This window comes from Carlito syrichta, unplaced genomic scaffold, assembly GCF_000164805.1.
Source record: "Carlito syrichta isolate Samal-C Ts95f unplaced genomic scaffold, Tarsius_syrichta-2.0.1 Scaffold306694, whole genome shotgun sequence".
Lineage (NCBI taxonomy): Eukaryota > Metazoa > Chordata > Mammalia > Primates > Tarsiidae > Carlito > Carlito syrichta.
Window position 1 is genome coordinate 1005857 of NW_007250790.1, and position 15446 is coordinate 1021302.

Sequence of the window (15446 nt, forward strand, 5' to 3'; positions counted from 1 at the left end):
GAAATGTGATTGTTTATCCCCATAATGAGGTTCTTATAAAGGTTTTTGTTTGTTTTCTTTTGGCTTTGGGGTTGATGTATGTGTGTGTTTTCAAGTTTGCTGCTGTGATGTATTATCTGTTGATTCTGTTTTCTGCTGTTCGCTCCGGAAGTGTGTGGTAATTCTTTTTTTTCTTTTCTTCTGTGCTTAATACCTTTTAAAGTGTCCTCTGTAGAGCTAGTCTAGAAGCTGTACAATCTATTAGGGATTGGATGTCTGGGGAGGATTTTAATTCTCTATCACTGACAAAGCTGAGCTTGGTTGGGTAGGAAATTCTTGGTTGGAATTCTTTATCCTTAAGGACTTTGAATTTTGGACTCTAGTCTCTTCTAGTTTGTAGTGTTTCTGCAGACAGGTCGGCTGCTATTCTAATTGGTTTTTCCTGGTAGGTAGTCTGCCTTTGGGATATTTTTCTTTTGTGCTTACTTTGTGTAGGCAAATTACTATATGTCTAGGGTTCGACTTCTCATATGATGTCTTGTGGGGTTTCTCTGTATCTCTTGTGTTTGGCTAATCACCTCTCTGAAATGAGGAAAGTTTTTTTGGACAACTGCCTAGAATACTTGCTCCAAGGTGTTCTCCATTTCCCTTTCTTCTTCTGGGATATCAATCAGACATAGGTTCGGCCTCTTCATATAATCACACATCTCTTGGAGACTTTGATTTTTCTGAGTTATTTTTCTATCTTTTACAGATTGGGTTAATTCCATGTTCTGGTTCAAGTTCGGAGTTTCTTTCTTCTGCTTGATTAATTCTGCTTTCCATGGTTGTCATCTTGTTATTTATTTCCTGAAAGAAATTTTTTATTGCCAATATCTCTATTACAAGTTCTTTCAGCATTGCATCTTGTTTTTTTTGAGACTTATTTACTCGTTCCATCCATTGGCTAATCCCTGTTGTATTCTGGGGCCAGTCATTGGTGACTTTCATTGTTTGGGCTCAGAGGTCCAATTTTTCAGGCGTTTTCTCTTTGTAACACCAGAAATTACCTGTGGTCTTCCATTGGTTTTTCCTAATTTGTGACAGATCTTTTTCTTTTCTCTTTAGTTCTGTTGTTCACTAGCAGTGGGAGAGGCTTTTACTTCTGATGTTTGCTCAATCCTCTCTTCTTCCCTGATCAAGGCTCTGGATTTGTTCTATTTTGAAACAGGACTGTGGGTGGGAAGCTTTGCTGTCTCTTATAGTCAAGAACTAAATAAGGTGGAGGATGGGGAACTAGGATTCAGAAACTACTTGCAAATCACAATGTTCACTACTGTGGTGTGGGTTCCCTGAGATCTACTCCCAACCACCACTCTATATGATGATGCAATGGGTTCTTGTGTGTACCCTCTGAGTCCAAGATACAGTAACAGAAATGAGGAGAACAGAGAAAAGTAGAATAAAATAAGAAATAAATTTTTAAAAAATGAAAAATAACACAGAACAGTGAAAGCAGAAACCAAAGCACAAAACAATAACGTGAACACACACACACACACACATACACACACACCAAAACAAACTAGAATAACAAGGCAAAATAAAACAAAGACAACAATAAGAAAATACGAGGAAAACCAAACACACACACACACATGCCCAACACAAAATAAAAGAAGAAAAAAGAGAAAGAAAGAAAAACAAAGAATTCAGGTTGTACCCTCACACTGCTTTTCACACATACATTAAATTAAAAAAAGATAAGAACAAATGAGCAAAAACAAACTGACAACAAAAAACTGAAAGATGAACACTCTATCACTCACATGCATACATAAATGGAAAAAAAAAGAAGAGAGAGAATAAAGGGGGGATACAGATTGAACCCTCACATACACATATATGCACAAAGGAAAAATACAGAAAAACAAACAGACAAAACAAAACAAAACAAAAAGCAAACCTGACCTCTTGTGGCAGGTTCTGTAATTGTTCCTCTCAGCTGCCCCTCTGCTGTCTCATGCAGTGCTTGGCCTCATTCACTTTCTCCCCATTGTCCAGACCAGGGAAGGAAAAGGGGGTCAGTGGGGGTGAGTGGGGCTGCAGTCCTCCCCTCCCACTCTTGTATGGTCAGGGATCCCCTCTGGTTGGGAGGTGCGGGATTGTCTCTTCCCCAGGTGCAGGCAGGGGATAAACTAGCCAGGCCTATCCTGGAGTGAAGTCCTCCTATTGCAGCTGACGTCCAGGCTCTGCCTGGGATTGTACCTATCAGTCATGTCCCAGCTGTATCAGTCTGACATTCAGAAGGTTTTCCAGGGAAGAGGAAGATGGGTTAGCCCCAGACTCACCACTGATCACCTTGGAGGTCTTCCTCACCTTTATAGGCCACACCCTTTATCCTGAGGTTGAATCAGGGCAGGGGGTGGGGCACCTGAGACTCAGCACTCATCCTATCCCTCCAGAGTCTGTGCCTTCAGGATATTTCCTCTGGATTATGATCAACCCTTGACTAGTTGATCCTCCAGTCACAGAGGTCTGCTCTGTTGCTCTGTGGTGAGCATGCCATAGCAGTTTCCTGCCCTGTTTTCAAGACGGTAGCAGGGTGCCTCTTTTGTCTTCTCCAGTGGGGCCCCTCCACGTCCCTTGCTGCCAGAGTCTGACCAGGTACTGCGTGGTAAGGCAGAACCTGGAGCTGCCAGTCTCTCCCATTGCAGTGGTGAAGCAGAGCCTAGAGATGGTAGTCTCATCCATAACCTAATTCTTGTTAATTTATGCACTGCTAGATTAGTGTGGTGAATTTTTTTTTTTTTTTTTTAGAAATTTTGCTTCTATGCTAATAAGGAAAATGTACCATATGGCATGTTACTTCCTATTTTTGGGCCATTTCTTTTCTCAATTCTTGCATTTGGCCTTATGATCTTTCTTAAGAGCTGTAACTATTTTATTATCCACAACACAATAATTTTTGTAATTTCCATAAACTTTGTGGCAATGTTTTTATAGTAGGTTTTCTTCATCTTTTGGGAAATTTAACTCTCATTTACAAATTATTTTGTTACAGTAGATAAGTGCAGACACTGTTAAATCCTTTGTTCGCGTTGTCCCTGTTGCTCATATTTGAATAAGATCCATTTTTCCTGACCCAGCTATTATTAGCAAGAGGCTGCTTTGAAATGGGAACAGATTTCAATGCTCAGTGGCTCGTTTTTGTTGTTAAGAAAACTTTTCTTAAAATTTAACAGTAGTGTGTAGCCATGCCTCCTGTATCTCTCAGATTCTAAGTAAGTTCAGGCGGGATTCTACCATTATTAAATCTTTACTCCCTTGAATTCTTCATGAGTTACTGCCATCAAAAACCACATTCACCACCAAAGTACCAAAGTAAGTAACTCACTTTAATAGGTCTTTTTTTTTTTTTTTTTTGAGATGACAGTATTATTTTATTTTATTTTATCTTATTTTAAAGATATGGGGTAAAATTCAAGGTTAGGTACATAAGTGGTCATAATACAGGTAAAGTTTAGTACTCATTGCTGCTTGTGCCCTGGGTCTTTTTATTTAATATTTAATTTTAAAGATATGGGTACAATTCAGGGTTAGATAAACAAATGTTCAATATGCAGGTACCCTTGTTGATGAGATGTGCTCCCCCTCCCCCAGCAGATTCCCACTACTGCCAGTCCCACCAACCTCCCACCCCCCTGCCCTGAGCAGTTTCCTACTACTGTCAATCCTTTTCTTATAGTATTATGATAATTGTTCAAGGTCCACTTAAGAATGAGAATGTGATACTCGGTTCTTTGTTTCTGTGATAGATCACTCAGTATTATAGACTCTAAGTCCATCCAAGTTGCTGTGAAGTTCATAATGTTGTCCTTCTTTATGGCTGTGTAATATTCCATTGTGTATATGTACCACGTTTTTATCCATTCCTTTTTCGATGAGCAGCATGGTGGGTTTCATGTTTTTGCTACTGTGAACAATGCTGCAATAAACATGCATGTGCATTTATCTTTTTAATAGAGTGATTTGAGTTCCTCTGGGTATATTCCCTGTAAGGGGATTGAGGGGTCGTATGGAAGGTCAGTTTTTAGATCACATGAAGAAAATGGGAAGATCACATGAAGAAAATGGGAAGATCACATGAAGAAAATGGGAAGATCACATGAAGAAAATGGGAAGATCACAAGTTAACAGCCTAACAAATCACCTAACAAAGCTGGCAAAGCAAGACCACCACAGTCCTAACTTCAGCAGAAGAATCCAGATTACCAAAATAAAAGCCCAAAATCAGGACATAGAAGACAATAACATAATATAAAAACAAACAAAACAAAAAGCAGGTCCTTTGAAAGGATAAACAAGATTGATGAACCCCTAGCTAGACTGACCAAGAAAAAGAGAGAAAAGGTCCAAATAAACACAATCAGAAATGCAAAAGATCAAGACATAACTGACCCCAAAGAAATACAAAAGATCATCAGAGACTACTATGTACACTTGTATGGAAACCAACTTGAAAATCTAAAGGAAATGGAGGACTTCCCAATTGGGTCTATCTTTATGAGCACTTTCTGATTTCTGCCACCTTAGGGTTTCTCAGCACTATGTGAGCTGTATCATCTGCCACCTCAGATAATGCTTCCATATAAAAGGACCACACCACAGCTGTACCTTCTCAGGGCAGGGCCTTCATTTTCTGGGAAAATATATTTCTTGCCAATTTCACCAACTACTAACACTAGCCCCTTTAGTACTCCCTAATCCTCTCTGCATCAGGGCCATTACAAAGGGGAGCATGTCACACTAGCTCTGCTGATTTCATTTTCTGCTGATAAACTTACAGGTAATTGGGAGTACTGTATTTCTGTTTTTTCCCCTTCCAGCCACTTGCAAGTTAACTTTCAGAGGTTTGCTTGTTGTTCATTAACATATGCTTAATTTCCAAGAGGGAAGTGAGAATGTTCACAACTAAACTAGAACCATGTTCTAAAGAACTCTTTTAATATGAAGGATATAATAACATTATAAAATAAGTTAAAGCTTTTTTGATGCTGTTGTTAACTATTCTCTAAACAACCTTCACTAAGAGGGATAATGTCTTCTTCAAAAACAACTTAAAAACTGTGAAGGATGATTTGCAAATGCTAATTATTTATTCAATTGTTACTGTTTTACTATCATTTATGTATTTCTCCTGAAAATAATTTGTTTGTATATTTCTGAGAAACTTGTTTACATATATGCATTAAAATTGACACATAGTATTCTTTGATTTTTTTTAAAGAACTCTGTTTCTAGAGTTATATATTGTCTTATTCTAATCTTATTTGTAACTTATTTTTAACTTTGATCAGTCTTAGTAAGTATATCTAGTTCATTAATGCTTTCATAGAGCCAGTTTTTTGTTAGTTTTTAGAGACAGGGTCTTGCTCTGTCACCCAAGCTGGAGTACAGTGGCATGATAATAGCTTATTGCAGCCTCGAACTCCTGGTTTCAAGGAATCTTCCTGCCTCAGCCTTCCCAGTAGCTAGGACTACAGGCACATGCCACCACATCTGGTTAGTTTTTAAAATTTTTTGTAGAGATGGAGTCTTGTTATGTTACCCAAGCTGGTCTCCAACTCCTGGACTAAAGTGAACCCCCAGTCTAGTCTCCCAAAGCACTGACATTACAGGCATGAACCACCGTGCCTGGCCCAGAGGATGAGGAGGGATTGGTCTTGCTCTATTATGGGGTGGCAAAGATAGTAGAAGAAAATCCATGTGTAAGTGGACCTATGCAGTTCAAACCTGTGTTGTTCAAGAGTCAACTGTATGTTTAAGATGCACAACTTGATATTTTGATATGTGTATACACTGTGAAAAAAATTATCACTATCAAGTCAGTTAACATATTTACACCTAACATAGTTACCTTTCCTATGTGTCTGTGTGTAGCCACCAATAAAGACATATGTTCTTAGCAAATTTCAAGTATACATCATCATCAATAGGTACTATGCTACATATTAGATATCAAGAACTTATTCAACTTGCATAACTGAAACTTTGTGAATTCATTGATCAACATTTCCCCATTTCTCCTATTCCCCAGATCCTGAAACTGCTATTCTAATCTTTGCTTCAAAAAGTTTCACTTTTGTAGACTTCAGATAGAAGTGATATTATGCAGTACTGGGTTTGTCTTTCTGTGTCTGGCTCCTTTCACTAAGCACAATGCTCTGCAGGTTCATCCGTGTTATGGCAAATGGCAGGATTCCCTTCTCTTGTAAGGATGAATAATTTTCCATTGTGTGTGTGTGTGTGTGTGTGTGTGTGTGTGTGTGTGTGTGACATTTTCTTTATCCATTCATCCATCAACAGACAATTAGGTTAATTCTGTATCTTGGCTATTGTGAAGAATGATACAATAAACAGGAGTGCAAATACCTCTTTGAAATACTAATTTCATTTCTGTTGGATATATACCCAGAAGCGGAACTGTTGGATTATATGGTAGCTCTATTTTTAAGTTGTTGAGCAACTTCCATATTGTTTTCCATGAAAGCTATATCAATTTATATTATCACCAACAGTGTACAAGAGTTACTTTTTCTCCATGTCCTGGCCTATGCTTTTTTTGTCTTTTTGATAACAGACATTCCAACAGTTGTAAGATGGTATAGTATCTTACTGTGGCTTTGATTTGAATTTATTTGATGCTGAACACCTTTTCATACACCTGTCAGTCATTTATATGTCTTCTTTGGAAAGGTGTCTATTCAGTTCCTTTGCCTATTTTTTAATTGGGTTATCTGTTTTCCTGCTATGAAGTTGTTTGATGTTTTTATATATTTTAGATAATCTCCTTATCAGATGCATGGTTTATAATTATTTTCTTCCATTCTATAGGCTGTCTATTGACTCTATTGATTATTTGTTTTGCTGTGCAGAAGCTTTTTGGTTTGATTTAATCCTTTTTATGTATATTTGCTTGTGTTGTCTTTACTTTTTGGATCATATCAAAAAAAAAAAAAAAATCACTGCCCAGATTAATGTCAAGAATCTTCTCCTATGTTTTCTTCTAGTAGTTTTAAAGTTTCAGGTCTTATGTTTAATTCTTTAATCCATTTTGAATTAATTTTTATATATCATGTGAGATAGGGATCTAATTTTATTCTTCTGTATGTGTATACCCAGTATTTCCAACACCACTTGTTGACGAGACAATCCTTTCCCCACTGTGTATCCTTAATACAATTGTCACAGATTAGTTCACAACAGACACACGGATTTGTTTCTAGACTCTCTCTGTTCTATTTTATTAGTCTGTGTTTCTGTTTCATGCCAGTACTTTATTGTTGTGATTATGAAATATATAACATATATAAAATTATGATTATGTAGAAGCCAGAACTGTGATGCCTCAGCTTTCTCTTTCCTCGTTTTTTTTTTTTTTTTTTTTTGATCATGACTGATTTGGTTATTTGGGGTCTTTTGTGGTTCCATATGAATTTTAGAGTTTTTTTATTTTCTATTTCTGTGCAAAATGGAATTTGATAGGCATCATATTGACTCTGCAGATCATTTTGGGTAGTGTGGACATTTTAACAATGTCAGTTCTTCCAATCCATGAATTTGATGCATATATCCATTTATTTATGCCGCCTTCAATTTCTTTCATTATGTTTTCAAGTTTTTAGTGGAAAAATCATTCATCTCTTTGGTTAAATTTAGTCCTAAGTATTTTATTCTTTCTGATAATGTAAATGAAACTGTTTTCTTAATTACTTTTTTAGATAGTTCATTGTTTGTGTATACAAACATTACTAACTTTTGTGTGTTGATTTCATATCTTGCAATTACTAAATTTGTTAATTAGTTTTAGACTTTTTTGGCAGTGTCTTTAGGGTTTTCTATCTATAAGATTATGCCACTTGCAAACAAAGACAATTTTATTACTTCCTTAATAAGGATGCCTATTATTGTTTATCCTTGCCTAATCATTCTAGCTAAGACTTCTAATGCTGTGTTGAACAGAAGTCGTGAGAATGGGCATTCTTCTCTTATTCCTCGAACTTAGAGGAAAAGGTTTTACCTTTTCATCACTGAGTGTAACATTAGCTGTGGGCTTGTTATATATGGGCTTTGTTTTGTAGAGGTACATTTCTGATATACCTAATCTGTTAAGAGTTTTTAATCATGAAAATATGCTCAATTTTGTCAAATAATTTTTCTGCACCTATTGAGATGATCATCTGATTTTTATCCTTCATTTTGTTAATGTGATGTATCACATTTATTGATTTGAACATGTTGAACTATTACAGCATCCCAAGCTAAATCCCATTTGATCATAGTGTTTGATCATTTTAATGTACGGTTAAATTCACTTTGCTAGTATTTTGTTGAGTATTTTTGCATCAGAGGTATTGTCCTGTAGTTTTATTTTCTTGTAGAGTCCTTTATCTGACTTTGGTGTCAAGATAATGATGGCTTCATAAATTATTTTGGAAGTATTCTCTTCTCTTCATATTTTTGGCGAGTTAATACAGATTGGTGTTATTTTTCTTTAAATGTTTGGTAGAATTCATCAGTGATGCCATTTGGCCCTGGGCTTTTCTTTCTTGGGAGATTTTTGATTACTGATTTAATTGCCTTAATCTTTACTAGTATGCTCAGATTTTCTATTTCTTCATGACTCAGTCTTGGTAGGCTATATATGTTCTTAGAAATGTATTCATTTCTTCTAGATCATCCAATTTGTTGCTGTATAATTGTCTAAAGCAGTCTTGTATGATCCTCTATATTTCTGTGGTTTCAGTTGGAATGTCTCCTCTTTCACATATAATTTTATTTATTTGAATATTTTTTCTTGGTTAAGCTAACTAAAGATTTGTAATTTTGTATATCATTAAGAAAATTAACTCTTTATTTCATTAATATTTCTACTCTTTTTTTCTAGTCTCTATTTCATTTATTTTTCTGTAACCTTTACTTCCTTTTTTCTGCTATTTTTGGGTTTAGTTTGTACTTTTTAATATAGTCCCTTGACATGTAAATTTAGGTTGTTTATTTGAGATATTTCCTCTTCATGAGCTTATTACTATAAATTTCCATCTTGGAAATAAACGCTTTTGCTGTATCACATGAGTATTGGTAGGTCATGTTTCTATTTTCATTTGTCTCAAGGTATATTTTTAATTTTCCTTTTGATTTCTTATTTGAACCACTGGTTACTCAGGAATGTGTGGTTTCACTGTCACATATTTTTAAACTTTCCAATTTTCCTTTTTTTCATATCACTGTGATCAGAAAAGATACTTGATATAATTTTAACCTTATTAAAATTTGTACGACTTATTTTGTATCCCAACATATGATCAATCATGGAAAACGTTCCAAGTACACTTGAGAAGAACATGTATTCTGCTGCTGTTGGATGGAATGTTTCGTATATCTATTAGGTCCATTTGGTCTACAGTTTTGTTCAATTGTTTTCTTACAGATTTTCTGTTTGGATGATTTATTCATTGTTGAAAATGGGACACTGAAATACCCTGTTATTGTTGTATTATTATTTTCCCCTTAAGTTATGTTAATATTTGCTTAGTACACTTAGATGCTCCAATGTTGGGTGCATATATATTGCTCCTACCCAGAGGTCTGAAGAAACCTTAGAAATCTGATTAGTTCCCTTTCAACATAAAAGAGGTAATGTCATGTGTAGTGAGTGATGCTAGGTGAGGCAGGTTCCCAAAGACCTCTTATTTAGTGTGTTCTTATAGCAGTCACTGCTAAGATGGCAGAGCACAGGCTGGAGCAATTGCAGCAGTGACAGGGCCACCTTCATGTTATCTGGCTAAAATAGCCCCTCCAACACTCAATACTGCTTCATGATGTTATGGTATTGGCTCCTCAAATATCTAAGTGCTTCCTGCCTCAAAGGTTGACCAGTAAAAAAAAAAAAAAAAGGCAGCTTAAAGGTGACAACCAAGCCCCACATCTAAATTATACCACAGTGCTAGGCAGAGAGAAGGAATCTGAGCTGCTTGGCGATAGTCTCCCACATGCCTCAGTTCTGCCTCTACAGAAGTACAGGCTGTGCCAGAAATTAGTCCACCCTGTGTCCCCATCCCCAGCCTTAAAGTTCGGTTAAGAAACAATTGCCTGGCTGGGAGCAGTGGCTCAGCCTATAATTTCAGTACTTTGGGAGGCTGAGGTGAGAGGACTGCCTGAGCCCAGGGGTTCAAGACCAGCCTGGGCAAATTGGTGAGACCTCGTCTCTACAATAAATCACAAAAACTAGCCAGGCATGGTGGCGTACATCTGTAGTTCCAGCTACTTGGAAGGCTGAGGCGGAAGGACCGCCTAAGCCCAGCAGGTCAAGGCTGCAGTGGCTGTGAGCGTGCCACTGCACTCCAGCCTGGTTGACAAAAGTAAGACTCCAACTCAAAAAAAGAAGAAAGAAAGAAACAACTGCCTGCCACGGGCCTGTTGCTCTACCTGACTTTCTGCCTCCCATCCCTGATTACTGGGAGCCAGATCCCAGGTCACAAAGGTCCAAATAGGTACCCTGTTAACATTCACATGGTAACAGTTCCTGATGGACACAAGTGTTATTCCCTCCACTCCTTGCAATGAGCCTGCAAATGAGTTTGAGTGCTCCACCATCCTTTACCCAGACCTCCCAAATTTCAAAATTAAACAAAATTAGGAATTAGGTCAAGATTTATCTATATCCAAGTGACCAAGGGTCTTATGCCAAATGTCAAAGTCTAATGGGGAAGGTGGGGAAAAAATGTATTTCTTGACCCTTTTGAATATGAGTTCACAGGTGACTGTGATCCCACAATCCCTAGCATCAGAATCAGAAAGAAGTAAATGATGTTATCCACTTTGGGGTCTGAGGCTACACCCAACAAACCCTTGCCCAGGCCCAGCTATGGGTCTCTTCTGTTCCTACAAACATTCACTGTTATGGCTCCATTACAAACATGCTTTTAGTATAGATAAATTATGTATGTGCCCTCTCGCTTTACATATTCTAGAATATCCCTTATCACGTTTTCCAAATACTGTCTCTTAATCTATGGATTATGGATTATCTTTTCATTCTCTTAATAGCATCTTCTAAAGAGCAGAAATGTTTAATACTGATAAAATCCAACTTATCTTTTTTCCCCTTTCATGTTCACTTTTTTGTATCACATGCATTTCCGAGGTTCTTTCAGAAAAATGACAATTTTAGCTCTTACATATGAAATTATAATCCATTTTGAGTATTTTTTAATGAAATGACGGGACATAACGACTCGTGGTTCATTGTTTGCATACGGATATTCGATTGTTCCAGTTCCATATGTACATTTTTCTCATTTGTTGAAAATTGAATTGGTCATACATCTGTAAATGTATGTCTGGAGTCTGTATTCTGTTCTCTATCCTTAGGTCAATTACATGTTTTGCAATTATATTGCTTCATAGTACGTCTTAAGATCAAGTAGTTTAAGTCCTCCAACTTTGTACTTATTCAAAAATTATTTGGCTAGTACAGGTCCTATGCCTTTCTATATAAATTTTAGAACTAGCACGTTAATTTCTTCAGAAAAGTCTACCAGGATGTTCACTGTCATTTCTTTGAGTTCATAAATAAATCTGCAAAAAATGTGACATAACAATACTAAGTCTTGTGATCCTTGAACACTGCAGATCTCTATTTACTTAGGTCTTTTTTGGTATGTATTTTTCTATTGTTTTGTTTTCAGTGTCTTTATCTTTACAGAGTGTCTCCTGTGATAGCACACATTCTGCTCTTTCATTTTTATTCAACCTGATACTCTGCCTTTTGATCAAAGTGTTAAGCTTGCTTGCATTTAAAGCACACAAATATATTAATACAATTGCACTTAGTTCTGTCATTTTTTTTGCTTTGCATTATGTTCTTTGTGTTTTTATTTCTCTGTTCTTCCTTTGATACCCTCTCCTGTGCTTACTATTTGTATTTTCAGAATCCCACTTTAATCCTTCTATTGGCTTTCCAGCTATAGTTCTTTGTATTATGCTTCCAGTTATTGTTGTAGGAATCACAATATGTAAATTAAACTCATCCAAATCAATTTCAGTTTGATGTTTAACACTTAAGGTAAAATCCAAGAACCCAACAACAGTAAAGTTCAATTCATTCTTTTATATGCTACTGTTGTCATACACATAAACATACACATACACAAAACACAATACAAAGGCATCAATCCATTAATGCAGCACTAAAAATGTTTGCTTTAAAATCATATGTCTTTGAAAATAATTAAGTAAAAAAAAATCCCTGCATCAGAAAAAAAATTTCATTTTCTAGCAATAGTTTGTCTATTTGCATAAAATAGATTTTTATGCTACTATTTAAAATATGTATTTTGACACCAATATTTTACTTGACATAACTATTAATATCAGAAATAATATTGCCTGAATATTTTTCATTAATATACTATTTCGATTTTCACTTTATTAGCTACCTAAAGAAATTTATCATGACAATAATCATAGAGGAAAAAATACTTTTGTACAATCATGTTCACCTGCGTTCTTCCTTTCTTTTTTTTTTTTTATTGTAAAGATGTGGGGTACAATTCAGGGTCAGGTATACAAACACTGATCAACCTGCATTCTTCTAATACTCTCCTAACCTGTCTTCTAGCTGACAAACTTACCCCTTTCAATCAATTATCCATTGTTACTAAAATGACTTCTAAAATTAATCATGTTACTTATCTTTGGAATATTTTAGTAGCTTCCCATTTCCTGTGCAATAAACCTATTCTCTTTAGCATTGTACACAAGGCAGTTCCATTCTTTTCTCTCCAGCATCATCTCATATCCCTCTTGCCAACATTGCTCTCTAGGCACAGAGAATTGTAGTTCTCTGTTACATCACTGGCTTCATGTATGGTGAATACATGGCCTTAACAACTTTCGGATTTCATTTAGTCTTCAAAACTCAGGTCATATCACACTCTGGGAAGCCTATCATAATTTCCTTTCCCCTATGTGAAGTGTCTTTCCTAAATACTCCATGCTTAACACCACCATAATGTGTATAACCTTACACTATATTTGTTTGTTGATTAGTCTGTTTCCCAACAATATATTCCTTATAGGCAGGGTCTGTGTCTTATCTTTACATCTGATATTTGACTACAAATACCAGTCAAGAAGGAATTGTTGAAAAAAATAGCTGAACAGTACATTTCCAAACTGCTTGAGTTTGCAAACTAAGCTACTAATTCTTATTAATTCATACTATATTCCTTAATGTATTCAACATGTATTTATTTAGTACTTGCAATGTACCAAGTATAGATGGACATTACATTTTTTTTTTTTTTTGAGTTGGAGTCTCACTCGGTCTCCCAGACTGGAGTGCAGTGGCCGCTCCCGGCCACCGCAGCCTCACCTGCTGGGCTCCAGTGATCCTTCCGCTTCAGCCTTCCAAGTAGCCGGAATTATAGGCATGCGCTACCATGCCCAACTGATTTTTTGATTTATTGTAGAGATGAGGTCTCGCTGCCCAGGCAGGTCTCGAACCCGCGGGCTCAGACAATCCACTCACCTCAGCCTCCCAAAGGCGCGGGATTACAGGCTGAGCCACTGAGCCTGGCTGGACATTACATTTTAATACTGAAAAGCAGAAGATATATAGCAAGGTTTCGACCTATAGTGAATTTTTGTAATATTATGCAACGTATGCTATTATACCAAGAATATGAAAAAAAAAGCACAGTGTGATTACATACCAGAGACACCATGGCCCAACCAGTCTTATTATAGATGAACTCCAGGTTGTTCCTTCTCAAATAAAGCAAACCACCAACAAGTGACACTAACAGAGCCAAAGCAATGGTGCCAGAGTAGTTGGGTGGTCTAAAAACCCGAATCTGCAAAAAAATGCAACAGAAATTTTAAAAGTGAAGTAAAATAATGTCTTTTTTCTTGACAATATTCTAGTTCTTCCAATCTTCAACACAAGGAATTCAGAAACTTGCCACTCTACTTCTCATACCTGACACTAACACCAATATACATACCTTAAAACATCATGGTTGTGTAAAAAGAACTGCTCCTCATGTTACGTGACTACACTCAAGCATAGGAAAATCTTACTTAGATCACTCAACCCAGAGATGTTCTGTGTCATCCATGATGCATGGGATCATTTAGTACATGGTAGGAATAAGATGAGCATGTAATAATTGTATTGTTTCAAACTGGAGCTTTTTAAAGTGCTACTTTAACAGCTATATTGATATAAAAATCTACATACTATATAATTCACCCAGTTAAGGTATACAATTCACTGGCTTTTAGTATATTCACAGATATGTGAAAATATCACCACAGTCATTACAGAGCATTTTACTCACTTCAGTCATCATTTATCCCTCCCAACCTCCAGCCCTCATCTACTTTCTGTTTTTATTAATGGTTCTATTCCAACCTTTCATATACTGTGTGATCTTTCATGATTGGTTTCTTTCACTTAGCATAATGTTTTCAAGGTTCAACCATGCTGAAGCATGTTATCAGTACCTCATGTCTTTTTATGGTTGAGTAATAACCCTTTGTATGGATGTACCACATTTTGTTTTTGCATTCATCAACTGATGGACATTTGAGTTGCTTCTACCTTATGGTCATTATGAATAATGCTGCTATAAATATTCCTATAAAACTTTTGGAGGATATATGTTTTCATTCCTTTTGTGTATATATTAATATTAAGGCGAAGAATGAAGGGTCACACGGTAACTCTAACAGTTTGAGGAGCTGCCTGACCGTTTCAAAAGTGGTTGCATCATTTAGATTCTCACCAGCAGCTAGGGATGAGAGTTCTATTTTTCTACTTCCTTGCCAACACTTATTCTCTGACTTGTTGATTCTAGACATCCTACCGTGTGAAGTAGTTACTGTGGTTTTGATTTGTATTTCTCTGATGACAATGCTGAGCATCTTTTCATGTGTTTATTGGTTATTCATTTATTTGCAGAAATATCTATTCAAATTCTTTGCCCACTTTTAATTGGGCTGCGTTTTTATTATTAAGTTGTAAGAGCTCCGTGTGTGTGTGTGTGTGTATGTTAGATATAAGTTTCTTATCAGAAAAATGATTTGCAAATACATTCTCTAATTCTGTTGGCTGCTTGTTCATATTTTTGATGGTGTTCTTTAAAGCATTAAAAGGCCATGTTTTCAAAAATATACCTAAGTAGTATAAGCTTATGATTTCCATGGTATAAACAAATCTTGGTTTTAATAATGTTCCCTACTAAAAGAAACCAGGACTTGTCAAAGAGATGGCTAATTGAGTGCTGGGTAGCATAGATAGGTAGATACAAGATGGGCCTGGGAATAAATTATTATCAGAAAATGAAAAGGTGCTTAGAAGGAAATGATCGAGGTATGTCACAAGGATAGAGGAGTCAGCATGAAGAGGCTCCTATTAG

At 36.2% G+C, this 15446-nt stretch overlaps 1 protein-coding gene across 3 annotated transcripts in view; it reads right to left on the minus strand.

The window, feature by feature from the left end:
• TUSC3 (tumor suppressor candidate 3) overlaps positions 1–15446 on the minus strand; it is a 250356-nt gene that overhangs the window by 122426 nt on the left and 112484 nt on the right. For all 3 annotated transcript variants that reach the window (XM_008063270.2, XM_008063268.2, XM_008063269.2), the window contains exon 5: positions 13740–13880. In XM_008063270.2, coding sequence (XP_008061461.1) covers positions 13740–13880 — 141 coding nt within the window. The remainder of the gene's footprint in view (positions 1–13739; positions 13881–15446) is intronic.